Source organism: Setaria viridis, chromosome 6 (genome assembly GCF_005286985.2).
Source record: "Setaria viridis chromosome 6, Setaria_viridis_v4.0, whole genome shotgun sequence".
In the NCBI taxonomy this organism is placed as follows: Eukaryota; Viridiplantae; Streptophyta; class Magnoliopsida; order Poales; family Poaceae; genus Setaria; species Setaria viridis.
The window spans coordinates 3,498,646-3,518,879 of record NC_048268.2 but is presented as its reverse complement, the minus strand read 5'-3'; the positions used below and the strand labels follow the sequence as shown (position 1 = coordinate 3,518,879).

Below are 20,234 nucleotides of genomic sequence, written 5' to 3'. Positions count from 1 at the left end.
GTGCATATTTCCTAATACCTATATATATATATATATATATATATATATATATATATATATATATATTTGGGCCTAGAACCCTACAAGTGTAAAGCATTATTATTGTCAATTATTGTATGTACACAAAGTATGCATGCTACTTTGCAATTTGGCTGCACAAAACAAACAGAAAAAAGAAAACCCAAAGAATTAATTCTGGTATATGAACATAGGCTTGATGTGTGAGAGAATTATATGATGGCAACAAGAAAGGTAAAATATCATGGTTTTAGTATCATATCTAATCTAATGAATTTAGCTGTATATATCATTATCATTATTATGAAAATTACACAGAAAAATGAACTTAACCTTTTGCGACAGAATAGATTTAATTTTTCTTTTTTCCAATTAACTGAAGAGTTCGCTAAGAGTTTAGAGATCAATAGATCATGTATCGTATGACAGTGCATGAAAATGTTAACAACCAGTCAACCACCAAGGCACCCAGTACTCGCAATCTCCTTTTGATGGACAATAAAATCCCCTCATAGAGTTAGAAACTACAGTGAACTAGCATGACAAACTAGAGCAATAATTGCTTTAACTAACAAGCATATGAATAACAACGAAGGAAACAATAAATACCCAACAACATTGTATATGACTAAAAATGCTGAAATGCACTATATTAGAATGTCCTTTTGATATGCCATCAAGTCAAACCCAGATTTTGTTTGTGCCATCCAATTTTGTCACTTTAAATTTTGACCACTGATGCTCTGCTAATTGCCTATATATACTACTGTTTGATTGTGTCTGCTTGGCTACATTGAGCTGACCATGTTTGACTGGATAAAAGCATGCTTGGATATTATTGATCATTACAACAAAGAATCCTCCACAAGTGACAAATAAAAGGACCACCATGCCATTAGAATGTATCATTTTGCCATTGGACTTCGTATATTCGATGACTGGTCCTTTGACAACACTAATTAAGGTAGAAGAGAACGTTGCAAAAGTTGATTAAAAAAACAAAATATAACACTACAGAAGAGAGTCTAATACAAAATGCATCAAGATAATATATAAAACCAAATTGCAAGAAAAAGGTAAAACTACACAAGCTTGGTTTTAGTATTGGATTTATCTACAGAGTTTATCTATATTGTATATCATGGTGGAAATTCCTCAAAATGTAAACTTAGTATTTTTTATGGAATAATTTTAGAGCTTTGTTACAATGATTTTTAAGTACCAGTGGTACTTGCAGGAACTTTCCTTTCCTATACTTCTTACCAAAAAAGAATTAAATAGATTTACACATAATTAAAAGGGCATCATTGTAATTTCTCACTATTTTGGTACTTGGTTCCACCAAATTGGTACTTCTTAGTACTTTCTCTTTAGGTACTTCAGGGTACTTCCTTTGTTTCCACCATTCGATTTCGCCTGATGGACGGCTCTCATTTTTTTTAAGCACTCTAAAATTTCTCATAACGTTAATTTGTTTTTGGGTGTTAATTAATGCGAGGGGTCATTAAAGGAATTTGGCATGTAGCTGTTTGTGCAGACAATCAGTACCATGTATGCACATGAAATGATAAGAACCACCAATATACCCCCAACCCCTTTTGATGGACTAGAGCAACCGTTGCTTCAACTAATTAACAAACCACGAGTGACAACAGATACTCAACAACATTTTATATGACTACAAATGCTGAAAAAAATGTGGCAATGCTTTTTTTTGGGTGGATAATTAAACTTTGATTTTGTCATACTCAACAACTGCTATCACTTTTTTTTTTGTCATTTTCAATTTTTGCCACTGCTCCGCTAGTCCCGTGTCAGTTTGGCTATAGCTAGCTGACCATTTTAATTTCGGGCAAACAGAGGCAAGCAAGCAAGCCAAATATTGATGTCACAGCAAAACATAGGAATCCTCCGTCCCCAAGTGACAAAAGGACCACAAGGGAATGGGCAAAATCAAAATTAGGAGCAATCGATCGTAAAACTGTTGACGACCCCATGCACAGGTAGCCGTCGCTGAGCTGAAGAAAGCAAAACAACTAACAGTGCAGAAACCAGATCGACCTCTCGCCCGATCTAGCTAGCGGATCTGAGTGAGTCCCTGAAAGCAGCTGCGCGCTCGCGAGAGAGTGAGACCGGCGTGGGCTTGTTGAGGAAGGAAGCAAGGTAGAGTGAGACCAGCTCTGCTCAACCACACGGTACCTCGCCTGTCGCTTTCAGCCTGACGAACTCTCTGAAAGAACAATGCATCATACTCTGGAGTGAAATGGTTTACTGCAATGAGCACAAAATTAAATACAGCGAGATCGATCGATACTCTTGACGTACGACGATGAACTCGCGCGCAACATCGATTATTCTCGGCTACAAGCAAATCCTACGCCCGCATGCAGCATGACCCGTCAATCAGCAACAGCAAATCGTATAAAGAGAGTACCGAGGAGTGCAAGTAAACCATCCATGGAATCGATCAGAAACACAGCTTCTTCAGCGCTTCAAATGACGAAGGAGAAGGCGAACGACGGTGAGACAGAAAAGGAAGGCACTCACATCGATGATCGATCTGGTAGATCTCGGATTCTATGAGAGATCGATCGCTGAGCGGCCGGTGAAGAGAACGAAGGAGATCGAAGCTAGCTGCCGGAGTACTTCTTCACTGCACTCTTGTTTGGCTTACGGAGGAAGAAGGTGGAGTGAGTGGCTTCTAACGTAAGCCTTATGCTACTCGGAATCTAGCGGAGATGGGCTGTGAATTCAAGCTATCAGCGGGACCTGGACACCGGGCCATGGAAAGCCCATACGGCCCACATCCCAGCCGCGATCCAATCGGCGGCTCCTCTGCTCTCGGCGAGCTCGGACGGGCGCGGCAGCGGCAGCGATCCCGTGCCCCTCGCGACTAGCGAGCTTCGGCGCCGGCGACCTACTGCCTCCGCCCGGCGACCTCATCTCCCTCAACCACAGCCCCTCTGCCTGAGCCCAATCTCGCATCGCCCCCGACCAGCTCGCCGGCCATGGACGCCGCCGGCGGCGGCCAGCTCTTCTCCGTTGACCCCCTGGAGCGCCAGGCCGCGCGGGGCCACGGCGTCGTCACCTCCATGGCCGCCGGCAGCGACGTCATCGTCCTCGGCACCTCCCGCGGCTGGCTCGTCCGCCACGACTACACCTTCGAGGACGCCCACGGCAAGTCACCCCCCTGCTCGCTCCTTCCCCTTTCGCGCGTGGGACGTCGTCTCACCTCCCCAACACTGCTTTCCTCTCCTCATCCTGCAGATCTCGACCTCGGGAGCGGCCGCTCCGGCGACCACTCGGTGCATCGGGTGTTCCTCGACCCCGGCGGCAAGCACTGCGTCGCCACGGTGGTCCACCCCGGCGGCGCTGAGACGTACTACCACCACGCGAGGTGGCCGCGCCCCAAGCCGCTCCCCCGCCTCCGCGGCCTCCTCGTCAATGCCGTCGCCTGGAACCGCCAATCCATCACGGAAGGTGGCCTACTATCCCCCTCCTCTCGATCGAATCATTTATTGGATTGACCGTGGTGGCTGCGATTGTTGAGCGTCTGATTTTGGTCTGCAGCATCGACCAAGGAGGTGATCCTGGGCACGGAGAGCGGGCAGATCTTCGAGATGGCTGTGGATGAGGCTGACAAGAGGGAGAAGTACGTGAAGTCACTCTTTGAGCTCACTGAGCAAAGAGAGGGCATCAAGGATCTGCAGGTTTGAGATATTGTCAATTGCTGCTAGATCCTTCTGTTTTCGTTGGAATGGGTGTGACTGAACAATCGGTTGTGCAGATGGAAACCGCCGTGGTTGGAAATTCCACAAGGTACTATGTGATGGCTGTCACTCCAACGCGGCTTTACTCGTTCACTGGCATTGGTTCACTAGAAGTAAGTATTAGTTCTCAGCTTTACCAGTTGCAGATTTATTAGCATACATTTTAATTGTACCTTGTGGGATTATCCTGATTAAATTTGGTTGGGAAAGCTAGTTTGTTAGCTTGAGACTTTAATGTCCTTGTCAGTACTAGTGCTTCTGTTAATGACTAGGCTGAGCAATATAGTTGATGCTACTTTATACTATAAACTGCAATTTTGACTTAGAATGGTTTGTTTTTTTGGAGAGCAACAACACACACTATACAGTTTCTTTAAAAGGTTTTTCTGTTGTATTTTATATTAAAATTTGTGTGCTATCCTGCACAGACTGTTTTTGCTAGTTATTCCAATCGTGCCATACACTTTATGGAGCTCCCAGGAGAAATACCTAACAGGTAACTGATGTGATTTCTACAGTGCCCAAGAGTAAAACAGCTGCATTTATATACAGCAATTTTATGTTTCTAACTTGTGTATTGATTGGATGCCACCCAGTGAACTACATTTCTTTATCAAGCAAAGAAGGGCTAAACACTTTGGATGGCTTTCTGGATCTGGAATTTATCATGGTGAACTGAATTTTGGAGCGCAACACAGGTGAACCACTGGGTCAATCTTATTCTCTACTACACATAGGTTCTTCTTAGTTGGCTGAGCCTTGTTGTAAGTTTGGCTTGGCTCTTTTGGCAAATAACTTGCTACTGCATTCCCAAATGTAAGTTTTCTTTGGGAACGCGCGGTCAGACTCTTGAACTTTGACTACTAATGTGCAAGAGTATCTAGCTTGCCATGTGCAAAAATGATATATGTAGATTGCTCAATGCAATTATTTTTCAATGTATTAGCTTTGAACACCGATACTGTGATATGAATTAATTATCATCAGCTTCTAATACGAGCAGGAGTACATAATTTAAGATGTTCTCTGTTAAATGTTTGGGTTATTCTAGACCAGGAATGCACTAGCTTTGAACTTAATGCTGCTACTTGAGCTTCTCTTTAGGAGTAAAGTTTAAGCTTACATTGAATAACATGCCTCTTTTCAAAAAGAAGCTCTGTCGCTCTCCTAGTTGCAAAAGAATCTGAGCTGGCTGATGCAACTGCTTACACGTATCTTGATAATAAACGTCATGTCAAGAAGCTATGCCAAATTAATTCTCAGACAGTTTGGAGCTTTTTCCACATTAGTTCGCACCATATCTCTACAGTACCACGTTTTTAAGCTTCGCTTTCATGCTGTAATAATCTGTATTATCATTTAACTAAATTACGGGAAACACAAGTTCGAGTACCTTTCTGAATTTTCTGCACTTCTTTCTTCTAACTTAATTTAGTTTTCCAGCTCTACTAGTGGAGATGAGAACTTTGTGGAAAATAAGGGTTTTTTTGACTACTCAAAATTGGGAGATTCTGGAACTAAACCAAGGTCATTTGCATTGTCTGAATTCCATTTTCTGCTTCTGATTGGGGACAAGATTAAGGTATATTTTCCTCAAAAGTTTATCTCTACACCATTTCTTTGTAATTTAATTTATTTTGCATTCTCACACCATTTTCTCTTTCCCACTATGTTGTGTATTTCCTTAGAAAGCCAACGCATAACCTCAATTTTTTAGGTAGTGAACAGAATAAGCCAGCAGATGGTGGAGGAACTTGTAGTTGATAATACACCTGAAACTTCAAGAGGAATCGTTGGCCTCTGTAGTGATGCATCTACAGGACTTTTCTATGCATATGATGAAAGTTCTATATTCCAGGTTTGGGACTTTTAGTTCTTGCTTTGAGCCATGTCATCAATGCTTCCTGATTTGCAATTTTGCATAACTACTGCTACCTGTCGTTTAGATTTCCACTTCTGACGAGGGTCGTGACATGTGGCAAGTTTACTTGGATATGAATCATTATGCTGCTGCTTTATCCCATTGTCGCAACCCTTTCCAGCGGGACCAAGTCTATCTAGTGCAGGTATTTGTTTATATATCTTGATGCAATGATCAACTTTCTGTAGTTTGCATAAGACTTCCGTATGCTACTTTTTTCTTCTATATCCCCCCTTCTACATGATGATAAGTTGGAGTTCTTACGTCAATCTTGTCATGATCATTGATCAATGGCTTCAGTTCTTGTATATAAATCTTTTCTTTCGCAGGCTGATGCTGCATTTGCTGCAAAAGAGTATTACATAGCAGCTTCCTTCTATGCAAAGGTGATACTCATACTGTTATTTGTACCCTGTGATAACATTTATTGCTATTCATGTTGTCCTGTTCAGATTGAGACTAAGCATCCCTTTTCTTGGTTATAGATGAATTACATCCTGTCGTTTGAGGAGATCAGCCTGAAATTTATATCAATAGGTGAGCAGGTAATTTTACTCGAAACTCTCTGATGCAGTATATATTGCAAGTATGTGAAAGTGTTTTCTGTATACCGTTATCAGTAAATTATGTGCTATTTTAAACTTATGTAATTATGTGAGATTATCTTTTGTTGATTTGATTTGTTTTATGTATCCCTTATCACGATGCATAACATTGAATCTTGCTGTTTCCAAGATTGATAATGTGAAATATAATGACATTAAGGTTGTCTATTGTACTTACACCTTTTATGCTTTGGCGCACTCTTGCTTAAGCTTTACATCGATGTATATTTTCGTGGATATCTTGGATTTGTCTGAAGCCATTAACTATGTCTACTTGGCAGGATGCTCTCAGAACTTTCTTATTGAGAAGGCTTGACAACCTCACCAAAGATGACAGGATGCAGATTACAATGATCTCAACTTGGGTTACTGAGCTGTACTTAGACAAGGTGCCTGCCAAACATTTTCGAGCTTCCCAAAATTATATAGTACATATTGTGTTGGTATTATTGCTTCAACATTGGGTTGAGTAACCGCCTTTCTAAATCGTATTCATTATTTGTGCAACTTTTGTAGATTAATCGCCTCCTGTTGGAAGATAGCACTGGCACCACTACAAATTCAGTAGCAGAGTCAAATAGCTCGGAATATCGTTCAATAGTAAATGAGTTCCGTGCTTTTCTTAGTGACAGCAAAGATGTATTAGATGAAGCAACAACAATGAGACTATTGGAAAGGTATTTATATCATTGTTGAGAATTATGCTTCAGTTATATATTTTTTTTAAGATTCCTGTAAATATACAAATTCAGATAATATTTTTTTTGGATGACGCATCTACAGTACTATTTAAGACTTTATGACTTGAATTTACAAAAAGGTCATTGAATACTACTTGCTTTGTTGATAATCACTTGTGAGAAAAAGGATTATTAATTCCAAGGAACCTGAGATAATCGGAAATATTATACTGTCTTTATGCAATAAGCTCAGGATTTTTGTTTACGTTAATTATAGATAGTTTCATGTTCAGTAGCATACTTATTTAGCAGCAAAAAATGCTGTGAATTGACTAAATAGATAAATGTAACATTACGCCATTTCTGTAGTTTAGATTACTCCGTACTTGGAATGCATGAGATGCCCCTGACTTACCACTTCAACTATTGCAGTTATGGAAGAGTGGATGAGCTAGTGTACTTTGCTGGTTTGAAGGAGCAATATGAAATCGTGGTTCATCATTACATTCAGGTGGGTTTCATTATACGGACATTTATCATCTTAGGAAATGTGTAGCGCCTCAATTGTTGAACCTAATTTTAGGATAGGCTTTCAATTGCCAATTGCTACCCAATTTTGACAGCTGACATACTTATATCATGTTTGAGCAAAGCACACTCCCATAAACAACATATATGCTGCTGTGCTTTAGGCAGGGCTACTTGAATCCAAAAAGGCGCCAGAATATTGCACAATCCTTGTTTTAACATAAGCAGCTGAGACTGGGTTGAACTTAGGTGTTGTGCTTTGATGTTCTTGTCATGGGTACTGGGATGCAATTGTCTTGCATTCTTGCTATATATCTACCATTGAATCCACTTTATATCTTTTCTTTGAACAATTGTTATTCTTAAACCAAATTATTTTCTTATGTAAATAAGCAGAAAGGGAAATAGTTATTTGATGTCGGACATTAATGCATAGCCGTCTTGATTTATTCACCTAGTATTCCTGTCTCAACACATACTTTTTTTGAAAGCTGTTTATACTTGTTCTACTAGCACTGGCCATTGTTTTTTGACCTGAGTATCATTTGTCTTGGTTAAACATCTTTAGTGTAAGTCCATTTCTTTGGCCACAATCAATTGGATTTTTGGAAATAATTACATTTCAGCACATAGTTTGTACTTATATGGAGTATTATACATCTTTTACTATGTATATTCATTGGCCTCAGCTGAGATGCCAGGTCTAATGCCTTTTCCATTTATTGTGTCAGCAAGGAGAAGCAAGAAAAGCATTGGAAGTGCTTCAACGGCGCAATGTTCCTGTAGATCTTGTGGTACAGAATTTTGTTCTTTCAACGACACTCTTTTTCATCTTAAAATTTTTCTGCTATTTCTACCATATTAAATTTACTTATTTGTTTTCTTGCAGTATAAATTTGCCCCAGATTTAATCATGTTAGATGCTTATGAGACTGTTGAATCATGGATGATGGCGAGAAACAAGTTGAATCCAGGGAAACTCATACCAGCAATGATGCGTTATGTGAGCGAACCACATGCGAAGTATGATATTTAGAAAGATCATTTTTTTGAAGTAAAATATTTAGAAAGATCATTGCACATCCTTTCTTTTATTATAACATTATAAATGGGTCTTCTTCATATTTAATAGCTTTTCTGCAATTATTTTATCATGTCAGGGTATCCTATGTTTCTTGTAATCGTGAAACATTTGTTATGTTGCTCATTTCATTTCTGCAGTTTCTTTGGATGGAAAGAGATATCCATTAAACTTAAATCCCAAGCCGTGGTTCCAAAACTTTGAATCAAACCATAAAAAAATGCTACTATTCCATTTTTCTCTTAAGCTCCACAGCAAACTGCAATTCAAAGTGGCTATCATGGTTTTCTGCAGTTTTATGGTGTAATGGAATTATGTTTGTGACTCTTGCAGGAACGAAACACACGAGGTTATTAAATACTTGGAATTTTGTGTGAAAGATTTGAACAACGAGGACCCTGGGGTGCATAATCTGTTGCTATCACTGTATGCCAAGAAGGTAATCCTCTTGGCACAGTGCATTTTTTTTTTCCTCATGCTGTATGCTAACAGTTGGATCTTCCTGTCATTCTAAGAGACTAAAAACAAAAATTGTGTATTAATTTATTGCCGCATTTACTTTGTTTCTGTTGGACATAATCATGCTTGTGCCTGTTCATAGAAGCAATATTACCCTACTGCATTCATGCCATATTCATGTCTTTGGTAGTTCTTTTTTTTAAAAAAAGAAATAAATACCAAATCCATCATGTTAAGTGGATATTTGCAGACATGAGCCCACAAGAATTTTTATGTACTCTGATCTACTTGTAGGAGGATGAATCCCAGCTTTTGCAATTTCTTGACACCAAATTTGGTAAAGGACAAACAAATGGCCCTGAATTCTTTTACGATCCCAAGTATGCTCTCCGCCTATGTCTTCAAGAGAAGAGAATGCGTGCTTGTGTTCGTATTTACAGCATGATGTCCATGCATGAGGAAGCTGTGGCACTTGCTTTAAAGGTAAACCTCAGTCCTCACTAAGTTCCATCTGATAAGCAAGTATTGTGCCTCTAAATTTTGATGGTTTAACTCGTTCTGTTCCTATTTTTCTTATACTTTATTTGGTTCTCACTAGGTGGACTTAGAACTTGCAAAGGCAGAAGCTGACAAAGTAGAAGATGATGAAGAGCTTAGGAAGAAGCTGTGGCTTAAGGTTGCTAAGCATGTCATCGAGCAAGAGAAAGGTGTCAAGAGAGAAAACATAAAGAAAGCAATAGAATTCCTTTCAGAGACCAATAACTTGTTAAAGATCGAGGATATCTTACCATTTTTCCCAGACTTCGTATTGATTGACGACTTCAAAGTAAGATAAATAAAGTTCCATGCATTCTGAGTCCCTCACCCCCTCCATTTTTGAATATATGACATTAAGGACAAGCTAATTAGTTCGTCATATATTTAAAAATGGAGGTAGTGTTTATTATAAAATGATTATTTCATTGTTCAGTTCATCCTTCAGTTTGTGATTCATGCCACTCGTCTGTAACCTCTGTTCTATGTTTGCACCCTATACCATTTTTCTTGTCTATTAATTATGGTACTGCAATGAACAGGAGGAAATATGCAAATCTCTCAAGGACTACAACAGCCAGATTGAGCTGCTGAAACAGGAGATGGATGATGCCACACGTGGGGCAGACAATATCAGAAGTGATATTGGTGCCCTTGCTCAGAGATATACTGTAATTGATCGTGAGCAGGACTGTGGGGTAAGACACCATTGCCAGTGGTATCCAAGATACTGCTGTTACTGTCTTTTACCTGGATGCGTTATACTCTGTTGCTTTCTTCAGTACTTTCCATCTCTTGGCTTGCATTTCTGAAATTCAAACATGTAGCAAGCGAATTTTGGAATGCTAACTGTGTTTGTATTTCCTTTGCCTCTTGAGTGCATCTGGATTCTTTACCATTTTACAAGAGACATGGTTCTATGCATTTATGCTTGCTTGATGCCTATACATGTGATGCTAATTCCTGTTCCTGACCAAACAGGTTTGCCGGCGCAAAATATTGACTGTTGGAGGGTTACATCAGGTAGGAAGAAGCTACACATCTGTTGGGCACATGGCCCCATTTTATGTGTTTCCCTGTGGACATGCTTTCCATGCGAATTGCTTGATTGGACATGTCACTCGTTGCAGTAGCCAGGCGCAAGTAAGTCTGTCTGCAATCTTTCAATTGCTCGTTGTGGTATTCAATAATATAACCAGGCTTGCATTTAATCTCCTATACCAATCGTTTACGGATGTGTTTGTTATGTTCTAGGCTGAGAGAATATTAGACCTTCAGAAACGGCTTAGCTTGATGGATAGAAAAGCAGCAAAAGACAATGGGGCAAATGTAAATGGTGAATCTATTATGAGCACCACCCCAGTTGATAAGGTCTGTAATATTGAACTCATATCCTTCACCATGCAGCTGCTTTGCTGATGTGATTGCTTATTGTTTTCACAGCTGAGGTCGCAGTTGGATGATGCTGTAGCAAGCGAGTGCCCCTTCTGTGGTGACCTGATGATCAAGGAGATTTCACAGCCATTCATTCCCCCTGAAGAGTCGGATGAAAAGGCATCATGGGAAATTAAACCACAACCAACACCTCAGAAGATTCTCCCCATGACCATGTCTATATGAGGCTATGGAGTATACAGCCTGAGATGATGGGTGTTGAATTTCTACCATGCTCGATCTCTTTTTGTGACATGGTCGTGCATAACTTTTTGCTGTTGGTGGATTTGGTTTTGATAATTGTCTACCCAGTTTGTGTATTCGTTTGACCGGTGTAGGGTGTTCAGGTAGTTTTTGTATAGAAACATCAGTTGCCTCCCATGTGATTCTTGTAAATGTAGCTATTGTGGTGCCGCAGTGGAAGTATCCACGACACAGTTTTGAACTGTAAGTTAATGAACTGAAATTGTACAATAATGAAGCATGCTTGTTACATATGTGAAGAAAATTTTGCATTCTTGCAACGGACAATGTAAACCTGCATGAAACAATTGTAAAGTTCAACTACCATTTTGTGATACATTATATCCATTTTCTTACAAATCCTATTGAAAAGCTTATGGTAGGACTGAATTATAGGATTAAGGATCTTACGAATGGGTTAGGAAGCTCGAAGCTCACAAAAGCATTAAGGATCGACAAGGAGAGAGGAACCGTAAAGGATTGATGAGAGGAGGAATAAAGTAAACGAAAAATTGTGAAGTTCAATAATCCTAAAGTTAAAGAACAAAATAAAGAGACAGCTATTGCAAGGTTTGATAATCCCAAAGTTCTGCTCAGTCACCCTTATCTCAAGTTCAGTGTCCAAAAATCTGTTGTACCCCTATGAAACTAGCTCATGAGGGGATTTGATCAAAGATCAGTAAAACAATCTTCTCACATATCTTAGCATCAAAATACCCCTAAGAAACTAGCCCAGAACTGTATCCTAATTCGCATGACGAAAACTCCAAGAAAACAGCGCAAAAGTTCCAAAAGTAACGGAAGAGATATTTGAAGGAGGGGATCAAGGGTGCCACCCACATGCTCTTTTTTCTTGATGAATAATAAGAATAAAATATATCAAACCTATTATCTCCCACTCCCACTCTTTTGAAGCACACTCCTAGCTCTAGCACAAGCAAATAAAGTCACAAGAGCTAACAAACTTGGTTTGCAACTAGCCTCTCTGTATTTATAGGCATTTTGTCAATCCCCGAACTGCTCTCTTTGTGTTTTCAAAATATACCTTGGAGCAAAAGTTTTTTTTTTTCAAAACACAGCACAAACACACATGCCCACACCTACGCACGCACACTCACGCCCCTATGAATACACTCACGCAACCCATTGAATTGTCATATCTTGGGCACAGGCGCCTCATGATGGGTACGTCGCCAACCATTCAGGAAAATAGAAGCATCGTACCGAGTCGAGAACTAGAACCCGAATAGGTAGGTTCCATCACAAGAAACATTAATAGCACTGAGTTGCCACTACTTAATTCTTAAGAAAGCTTTCGGTATTGACATGTGCCACCTCCTCTTGCAACCTTTACCACCAGAAAGTCTCTCCTACTCCTGTTGACCGTTGCCCTAGGCATCCTTATCATTTGCATCATCACCCTATTTTCTTGAATTAATCAACATGATATTTTGATGATGTTTGATATTTCCATTTCCATGCCTCTTGCTCGCTATGTGCATGGTGCAGATCACCATGGATTCTCTTGGCCTCTCAGTCCTCTAGCTCCAATCCTCCTATTTCACTATTTCGCACCTGAAACCATGTTGACTCCATTGACGTGCACATCATGAGACAAGAGACATGCTTCTAACTTCAACTTCTCAACACCTTAGACGCGCCCCTCCGAGGGTTTTTGGAGCCGCTGCCGCCTCCACCACCGCTGGTCCCCCTCCCTTCCCACCTCCGGCATCTCGCCGGAGGTCGGAGGGCGTGATGATCCATCTCTCTAATAGTTTTTTTTATAGATCAAGTCCAGTTTAGGGTTTAAGTTTCTCCATGCTGAGTTTTTTGGTATTGAAGATTTTTTCCTCCTCCTTTCCGGCAACGACAAGGAGGTAGGGTGGATTTGATCTCTCCGTAGCGACTTCGATGAAGATGATGGCGGCAACTTCCTTGGCATGACGACATGAAGAATTAGGTTTCCGAATGGCAACATTGAAGCGGGGATGATCTTGCATCGTAAAATAATTTTCTCCGGCCCCTTCTCCGTTTTCTTGTGGTTAGACCTGGCCACGATGAAGGACTGGTAAGAATAAATCTACCCCTCAAGCCGATTATATTTAGTTTTGAGTTGAGAAGATTAGGTTCGGTTTTCCTTATTCTTCGGTGGCAGAAGGAAGAAGAAGGAAGACACAATAAAGAAGAAGATTATGCTCAATTTTGCCTACAGGAATGTTGGTCGCCATTCTTTGGGCACCTGCTCTCAGCCTGTTTGTTGAGTGTTTGCATGTGCGGTCATCCATATGAATCTTCATATAGGTTTGGAATTGAGATTTGGAGCTATATGTTGCATGAGTACCATGAAGATGAAGAGCGGTTTATGGGTACACTTGTAATCTTTGTATTCGAGAGTGCTTGTACTCAGCTATAATTTAATATAATTCTTCTTTCGTCTCAAAAAAAACTTCTCAACACTTTCACCACCTTTGGTTAATACCAAATCTAAATATGCACGAAACAATTCAACCATCCTCATGCAATCGCAAACCTTGAGACCAGTTTGACAAAATGCCAATCGTTGTTACACTTGTGAACCATGTCACATTAACTTCAACATGATTCCGCCATCAATTTTGCTTTGAGATTCATGCTAACATGTTACATTGGTTTGTGATTCGGGCTGCTAAAGCTGAAGTCAAAACGAATGGGTTGATTTTTAGAAGTGATTCTTAGAAATTTGAATCCAACATATTCTTAAACCATAATCCACAAGCTGCATCCCATCAGCTCATCAGCTTTTAGGAATCCTTTTAAAAAAAATCCTAACTCAGCTCTATCTTTTCACATAATGGAGTAGCATTCATGCCTGTACGTGTCTCAAAGCTATTTTAACAGCACGGATAGAATGAACAATAGCTTGTTCAGGTGGTTTGCATTTCTCGTCCAGGATAGAAGTTTGAAGCTCAACAAGAACCATCTTTTGCATGTCGCCAAGAAGAAATAGTAAAGACTAAATATGGAATTGAAAAGGTTAAGACCAGCACATGGATAATCTTCGCAGCCTAATAACAGCAAACCAACTCAAAAAACAAGAACAACGGATAAAAACGCGCTAATTTTAGCAGTCTCGGATGCACTCCAAGGAGTGATCAGAAATCGCAGCTGCGTCTCCTCCTCCAGTGCCTCCTCCGTATAAACACAGCTGCCACCGCGTGTCTCCTCCACCAGCCCCGCCACCTTCTCCTTCCCTCGTCTCGTTCCTCTGCGGCAGCAGCCATGGCAGGCGGCGTGGTGGTGAGCGCGGCCGGGGGCAAGACGTACCCCGGCCGCATGACGGCGTTCGTCTTCTTCACCTGCTTGGTGGCTTCCTCCGGCGGCCTCATCTTCGGCTACGACATCGGCATCTCCGGCGGGGTCACCTCCATGGACTCGTTCCTCAAGCAGTTCTTCCCGTCCGTGTACGCGCAGGCCGAGGCGAGCAAGGACGCCAACCAGTACTGCAAGTTCAACAGCCAGCTGCTGACGCTCTTCACCTCGTCGCTGTACCTGGCGGCGCTGGCGACGTCGTTCGTGGCGGCGTCGGTGACGCGCGTGTTCGGGCGCAAGTGGTCCATGTTCTGCGGCGGCATCACCTTCCTCGTCGGCTCGGCGCTCAACGGCGCCTCCACCGACGTGCTCATGCTCATCCTGGGACGCATCCTGCTCGGCATCGGGGTCGGGTTCGCCAACCAGTCGGTGCCGCTGTACCTGTCGGAGATGGCGCCGGCGAAGCTCCGGGGCATGCTCAACATCGGGTTCCAGCTCATGACCACCATCGGCATCCTCGCCGCCAACCTGATCAACTACGCGACGGTGGGGATCGAGGGCGGCTGGGGGTGGCGCGTCGGCCTCGGGCTCGCCGGCGTGCCAGCGCTGGTGATCACCATCGGCGCGCTCGCCCTCCCCGACACCCCCAACTCCCTCATCGCCCGGGGGTACAACGACGACGCCAAGGCCGTGCTGGTGAAGATCCGCGGCACCGACGACGTGCACGACGAGTACGACGACATGGTGGCGGCGAGCGAGGAGGCCGCCGCCGTCGCGCACCCGTGGAGGAACATCCTGGAGCGCAAGTACCGGCCGCAGCTCACCGTGGCGGTGCTCATCCCCATGTTCCAGCAGCTCACCGGCATCAACGTCATCATGTTCTACGCCCCCGTCCTCTTCCTCACCATCGGCTTCGGCGACGACGCCTCGCTCATGTCCGCCGTCATCACCGGCCTCGTCAACATGTTCGCCACCATCGTCTCCATCGTCTCCGTCGACCGCCTCGGCCGCCGCGCCCTCTTCCTCCAGGGCGGGACCCAGATGTTCATCTCCCAGATCGTCGTCGGCACGCTCATCGCGCTCCAGTTCGGCACCGCCGGCGTCGGCGAGATGTCCCGGTCCAACGCCATGCTCCTCGTGCTCTTCATCTGCCTCTACGTCGCCGGCTTCGCCTGGTCGTGGGGCCCGCTGGGGTGGCTCGTCCCCTCCGAGGTGTTCTCGCTGGAGATCCGGTCGGCGGGGCAGAGCATCGCCGTGTGCGTCAACATGACGCTCACCTTCATCATCGGCCAGGCATTCCTCTCCATGCTCTGCACGTTCAAGTTCGGCCTCTTCTACTTCTTCGCCGGGTGGATGTTCGTCATGACCGCCTTCATCGCTCTCTTCCTGCCGGAGACGAAGGGGGTGGCCATCGAGGAGATGCACCTCGTCTGGAGCCAGCACTGGTTCTGGGGGAAGTACGTCAACGGCGACGGCGACGGCTCGCGGCACGGCGGCGGCAACCGCAGGATGAACGGCGTCTGATCCGTACGTCGTCGAGCTAGCTGGCACGTGCACACGTGTAATCTGACGTTAACTGACCGTCCCAATCACCAGCAGGGTGCGAATTGCATTGACAGGGTTTGAGTGTGTTGAGCAGAGACTAACTTTCGATGAAGATTAATTGTTCATAGCATGCAGAGAGATTGGTTTAATTTGGTTTGGTACTTGAGAGACTAGACAGACAGAGAGATTGTTGACGTAGATTGCAGATTGGAGCAGATGGTTAATTGTATCCTCTGATCGGTTTGGTTTTCAGACAGAAGTATGATCTAGGATTAATCCCTGCAAGCAGGTAAATTGTTCGTGTTGTAGTGAAAGCGTTTCTTGAGGTGTTACTGTAGTAGAAAGGAAAACCCTGCAAATTAAGGTTGTACCCTGTAGTGATTTTTTTTTATTAGGCACTCACATGTACTTTAGTTCGAAGAATATGGAAATGTTTGCACAAACATGTCTATCCATCATCGCATGATAACTTTATTTGTTCAAAAGTATCTCACGAATGAAGATCACATTTAACTGATTGCTCTATTTCCGTAGAAGCACGCGACTAGTTTATTAGCAAATTAGAATGATAATGCATATCGTTCACATGGAAGTGCAAAACTAGTTTTCAAGCACAAAAGTTAAAGGTGATTACTTCTATTTTAGTGAAGCAACAGACTATTTTTCAAGCAGCAACAACAAAGTAATAATAGAAACGTAATTGATTTATGACCTAACCAACAAAAATCCAAGACCCACGTTGATGTGATCATATCTTAAGCCCATAGTTAGTAAATACTAAGCCTTTTTCATCCCTGTAATGTTTTAACTACCCAAGTACCGATCCTGTATAGTCTGCCTGATCCTTTAAATAATTGTACATCCATTGTGACAAGAGAGTGTATTATAGCCCTTTCAACCACATAATCATTAAACTACCCATTGTGACATCCTCTAACTAGTACATCCATTGTGACAAAAGGGGGCATGTACCCCCATGTCCCGTATCGTTGATCATCGAATTGTAGATTAATGAAATGAAATGTTCATCTAAATCCAACAATTCTCAACCTAACTATCTGTCATTCTAACAGTTTGCCTCCAATTTCATCAAGCTTCGTGCATGGGAAAATCGTCAGATTGTAGCTGCTACTAGATAACTTCATACTTTGTTCATTCTGTGCATTAGCTCCAATTATGACTCACATTGTCAGATTTCAAAAGAGAAGTAGACTACACCGTGCCGAGAAGGTCTCCACGTTTCAAGTGAAGTTCCCCGGATGCATGCATAGACCGTATAACTTGGATATAAGCTGAGATTTGGAGCTATTCTCAATGCAATTTGTTAGTCTATCTCCTGACTGTTTATGAGTGCTCTGATCTTTTACTGTTTATGAGTGCTCTGATCTTTTACTGATTATGAGTGCTCTGAATTTTTCGAATATGTTGCGTATCTTTGTATTATAAAAAATGACGGTTTGTTACACAACACAACACCGTAGTGGTCAACATAGGAGTGCTCTGATTGTAAGTTTGCAACATATATAGCTAGCCACTAGTTCTCTTCAACTGCGAGCTGATCGACATGAATGAATATTATGTCGACAATTGAACTTGACCGGCTTCGTTTAAACAAAGTTGGCTTAGCTCGCTCATGATTCAAAAATTTTCTTGATTCATATTCTCCATCTCTCAATTTTATTCCATAAAATGCACCTAAGCTAATGCAATTTTACTAGCACTGTATATTTTTTTTATAAAGAGAAATATAAAAATTCTACATACACACACATGCAAGGCATTAAAGGAGAGCCATGGCATCATGCGAACAGTTTCACAAATCACAATAGTTTCCAACCCATTTGCATGTTCATTCTCTATTATATTCATCTTACTTGTTTGCGAGGATGAAGGTGAAGGTGGGGTGCACTTTTGTAGGAATCTCCTCAAGGGATCTTGGCTCTCACTACTTATCGAGGACAATGATGGTAGCTTTGTCACTTACAGCATAATCCATCCATCTCAAATTGTAGATTATTTTAGCATTTCTAGTTTTATATCTTTTGCTATGCACCTAAATATAAACTATGCCTAGATACATGATAAAAGTTATGAATCTATAAATGTCAAAATGACTTACAATTTAGGATGGAAGCACTTAGTGGTTGGCGCCGTCCCTGCCTCCTGCGGCGCCTCTGCATGCTGCTATAGCCTATAAGAACAGAGTTGGGGATCGAGACTGCATGCCTGGCCAATTGGCCACAGCTTGTTGCCTCACCAAGCGGCTCAGCGGCAGCTTCCTTTCGTTCATTGTTCGTGGAGTAGAGTACATAGTATCCAAAGATCCAAGTTGGAAAAAGCATAGGTTTGGAGATTCCTGAGCACCTAGCTAGTTTTTTCACTGACTAATTGAACCCGAACACCATAGCAGTCCTCTGTTCTCGACGCCTCGTTCTGTTCTTGATCTCTTGGGATTTGGGAATGCTCAATGGTACATATTGTTCTGTTGTTACTGGGTTCATAAGTTGTCTAGTAGAGTTATATAATTTCTTAATTTGTACATATGAAAAAAAAATATTATGAGTTGCATGGCAACAACTCGTACAATGGTTGTTGAGTTGTTTCGTAGTCCTAACATTTAGCTCATGAGATGGTTGTTTCGCGAAATAACAACCTCTCTCTCCTCACTCTCTCCTCCATATCATCAAAAATCCTACATGGCACTACATGAGACGACTTATGAAACTGCTAACGACCTATGAAACTGCTAACATCAAAAATTCTACATGGTACTACATGAGACGACCTATGAAACTGCTAACGTGTAGCAATGTAATTTCCCATCTCCTCCTTGGCAAACAAGTCGCAGTAACACGATGCTCATGACCCCAAAGGTGAAAACTTCCCTCCGCCGCCGCGTCGACCTTCCCTTCTGTTCTCTTCTCTTCCTCTCTAAATCCGTATCTTATTCGACAGAACGCACAAGCGACGATCGATCTAGTGTCTCTGAAAGCTGCAGGTTTTGATTCACCGGAGGAGCGATGAGCCTGGGGTACGTGGGCAGGCTGTGCGTCCGGGCGGTGCAGGTCGCCGTCCGGCGGGCGGTTCTAGACTCGAGGAAGCGGCGGCGGCGTGCGGAGAAGGACGAGAGCCTGATGAACCTCGTCTGCTGGGGGGCCAACTAGTTGAGGATTTTCAGTGAGTTTGCGATGGTAATCAGCGTAGCTTTTTCAGTTAGTTGGTCTGTGCTCGAATCGAGGAAGACCTGGTAAACCAAAAGAAATTGCTGGCTGGACTGAAGAATTTGACCCTACTTCGTTTAGTACTATACCTAGCATGATCATACATGGATCTTATTTGAACCATATTATTTCCATTTTTCGATCTTCGTTCCAGAATACTCGCCCAAATTAGTTGCAACCAAATCCTGAACGCGGTTTTAAAAAAATTCGGGGAGGCAGATTTGATCAAACTTCACTGTTCCCAATTAATTTGGTCATTCATTAACTAGTAAATATTCACATCGATCTGACGTTCATATCATGTCATCGTCTGCGACAAGTCTACAACTCGACGGAAAGGAGAAGAGAAGCAGCCGCGACAAATGGCGGCTGAGAGCGAGCTAGTTCAGGTGTTGGGCCCCCAGAAGGAGAGGAACATCAACGCCCGCACCGGCTCCTCCGCCGCGCTCGCCACTCCTCCCCTCGCCGCCTCCGCGCCCACCGCCCGCCGCGGCGAGTCCGCCGCCGGCGCCCTCCTCGGCCCCCACGACGCCGGCGAGGACGACGACGCCGCGGCGTCCTTGGCGTCCCGCCAGGCCATGCGGCTCATCAAATGCCTCAGGCTCATTGCTCCCTCCCTCCCTCCCTCCCTCCCTCCCTCCCTCCCTCCCTCCCTCCCTCCCTCTCTCTCTCTCTCTCTCTCTCTCCGCGCGCGCAGCAGGGGATGAATGGAGGTGAGGCGAGGGGGGCGTGAGGATTTATAGAGCGATCGGAGAGGAAGGGGCTGGTGGCCCGGTGGGGCCGGCTGTTTTCCGGTGTGCCGGAGCTCACGGTTTGGGCTGCCGTCGTTTTCCTCCCCGGCCGCCCGGAGAAACTGGATGCCAGCGTGCCTCGTGTGTTGCGCCAGAGCTGCTGAAACGGCGGGCGG

The 20,234-nt window shown here is 43.1% G+C and overlaps 2 protein-coding genes across 2 annotated transcripts; both read left to right on the top strand.

Moving 5' to 3' along the window:
• The first annotated feature begins 2,863 nt into the window (after positions 1-2,863).
• LOC117861046 (vacuolar sorting protein 18) lies at positions 2,864-11,527 on the top strand. The gene is made up of 23 exons (XM_034744512.2): positions 2,864-3,195; positions 3,286-3,498; positions 3,589-3,728; positions 3,806-3,901; positions 4,217-4,284; positions 4,385-4,486; positions 5,232-5,370; positions 5,506-5,646; positions 5,735-5,854; positions 6,039-6,095; positions 6,195-6,254; positions 6,596-6,703; positions 6,831-6,991; positions 7,427-7,505; positions 8,254-8,316; positions 8,412-8,545; positions 8,937-9,042; positions 9,357-9,545; positions 9,661-9,888; positions 10,139-10,294; positions 10,578-10,739; positions 10,851-10,967; positions 11,040-11,527. The coding sequence occupies exons 1-23, from the start codon at positions 3,027-3,029 to the stop codon at positions 11,214-11,216; spliced, it is 2,985 nt and encodes a 994-aa protein (XP_034600403.1). The 5' UTR covers positions 2,864-3,026; the 3' UTR covers positions 11,217-11,527.
• A 2,955-nt stretch (positions 11,528-14,482) lies between these two features.
• On the top strand, positions 14,483-16,085 carry LOC117862102 (sugar transport protein MST5). Its single transcript, XM_034745612.2, has one exon. The coding sequence runs from the start codon at positions 14,532-14,534 to the stop codon at positions 16,083-16,085; it is 1,554 nt and encodes a 517-aa protein (XP_034601503.1). The 5' UTR covers positions 14,483-14,531.
• Positions 16,086-20,234: the final 4,149 nt, after the last annotated feature.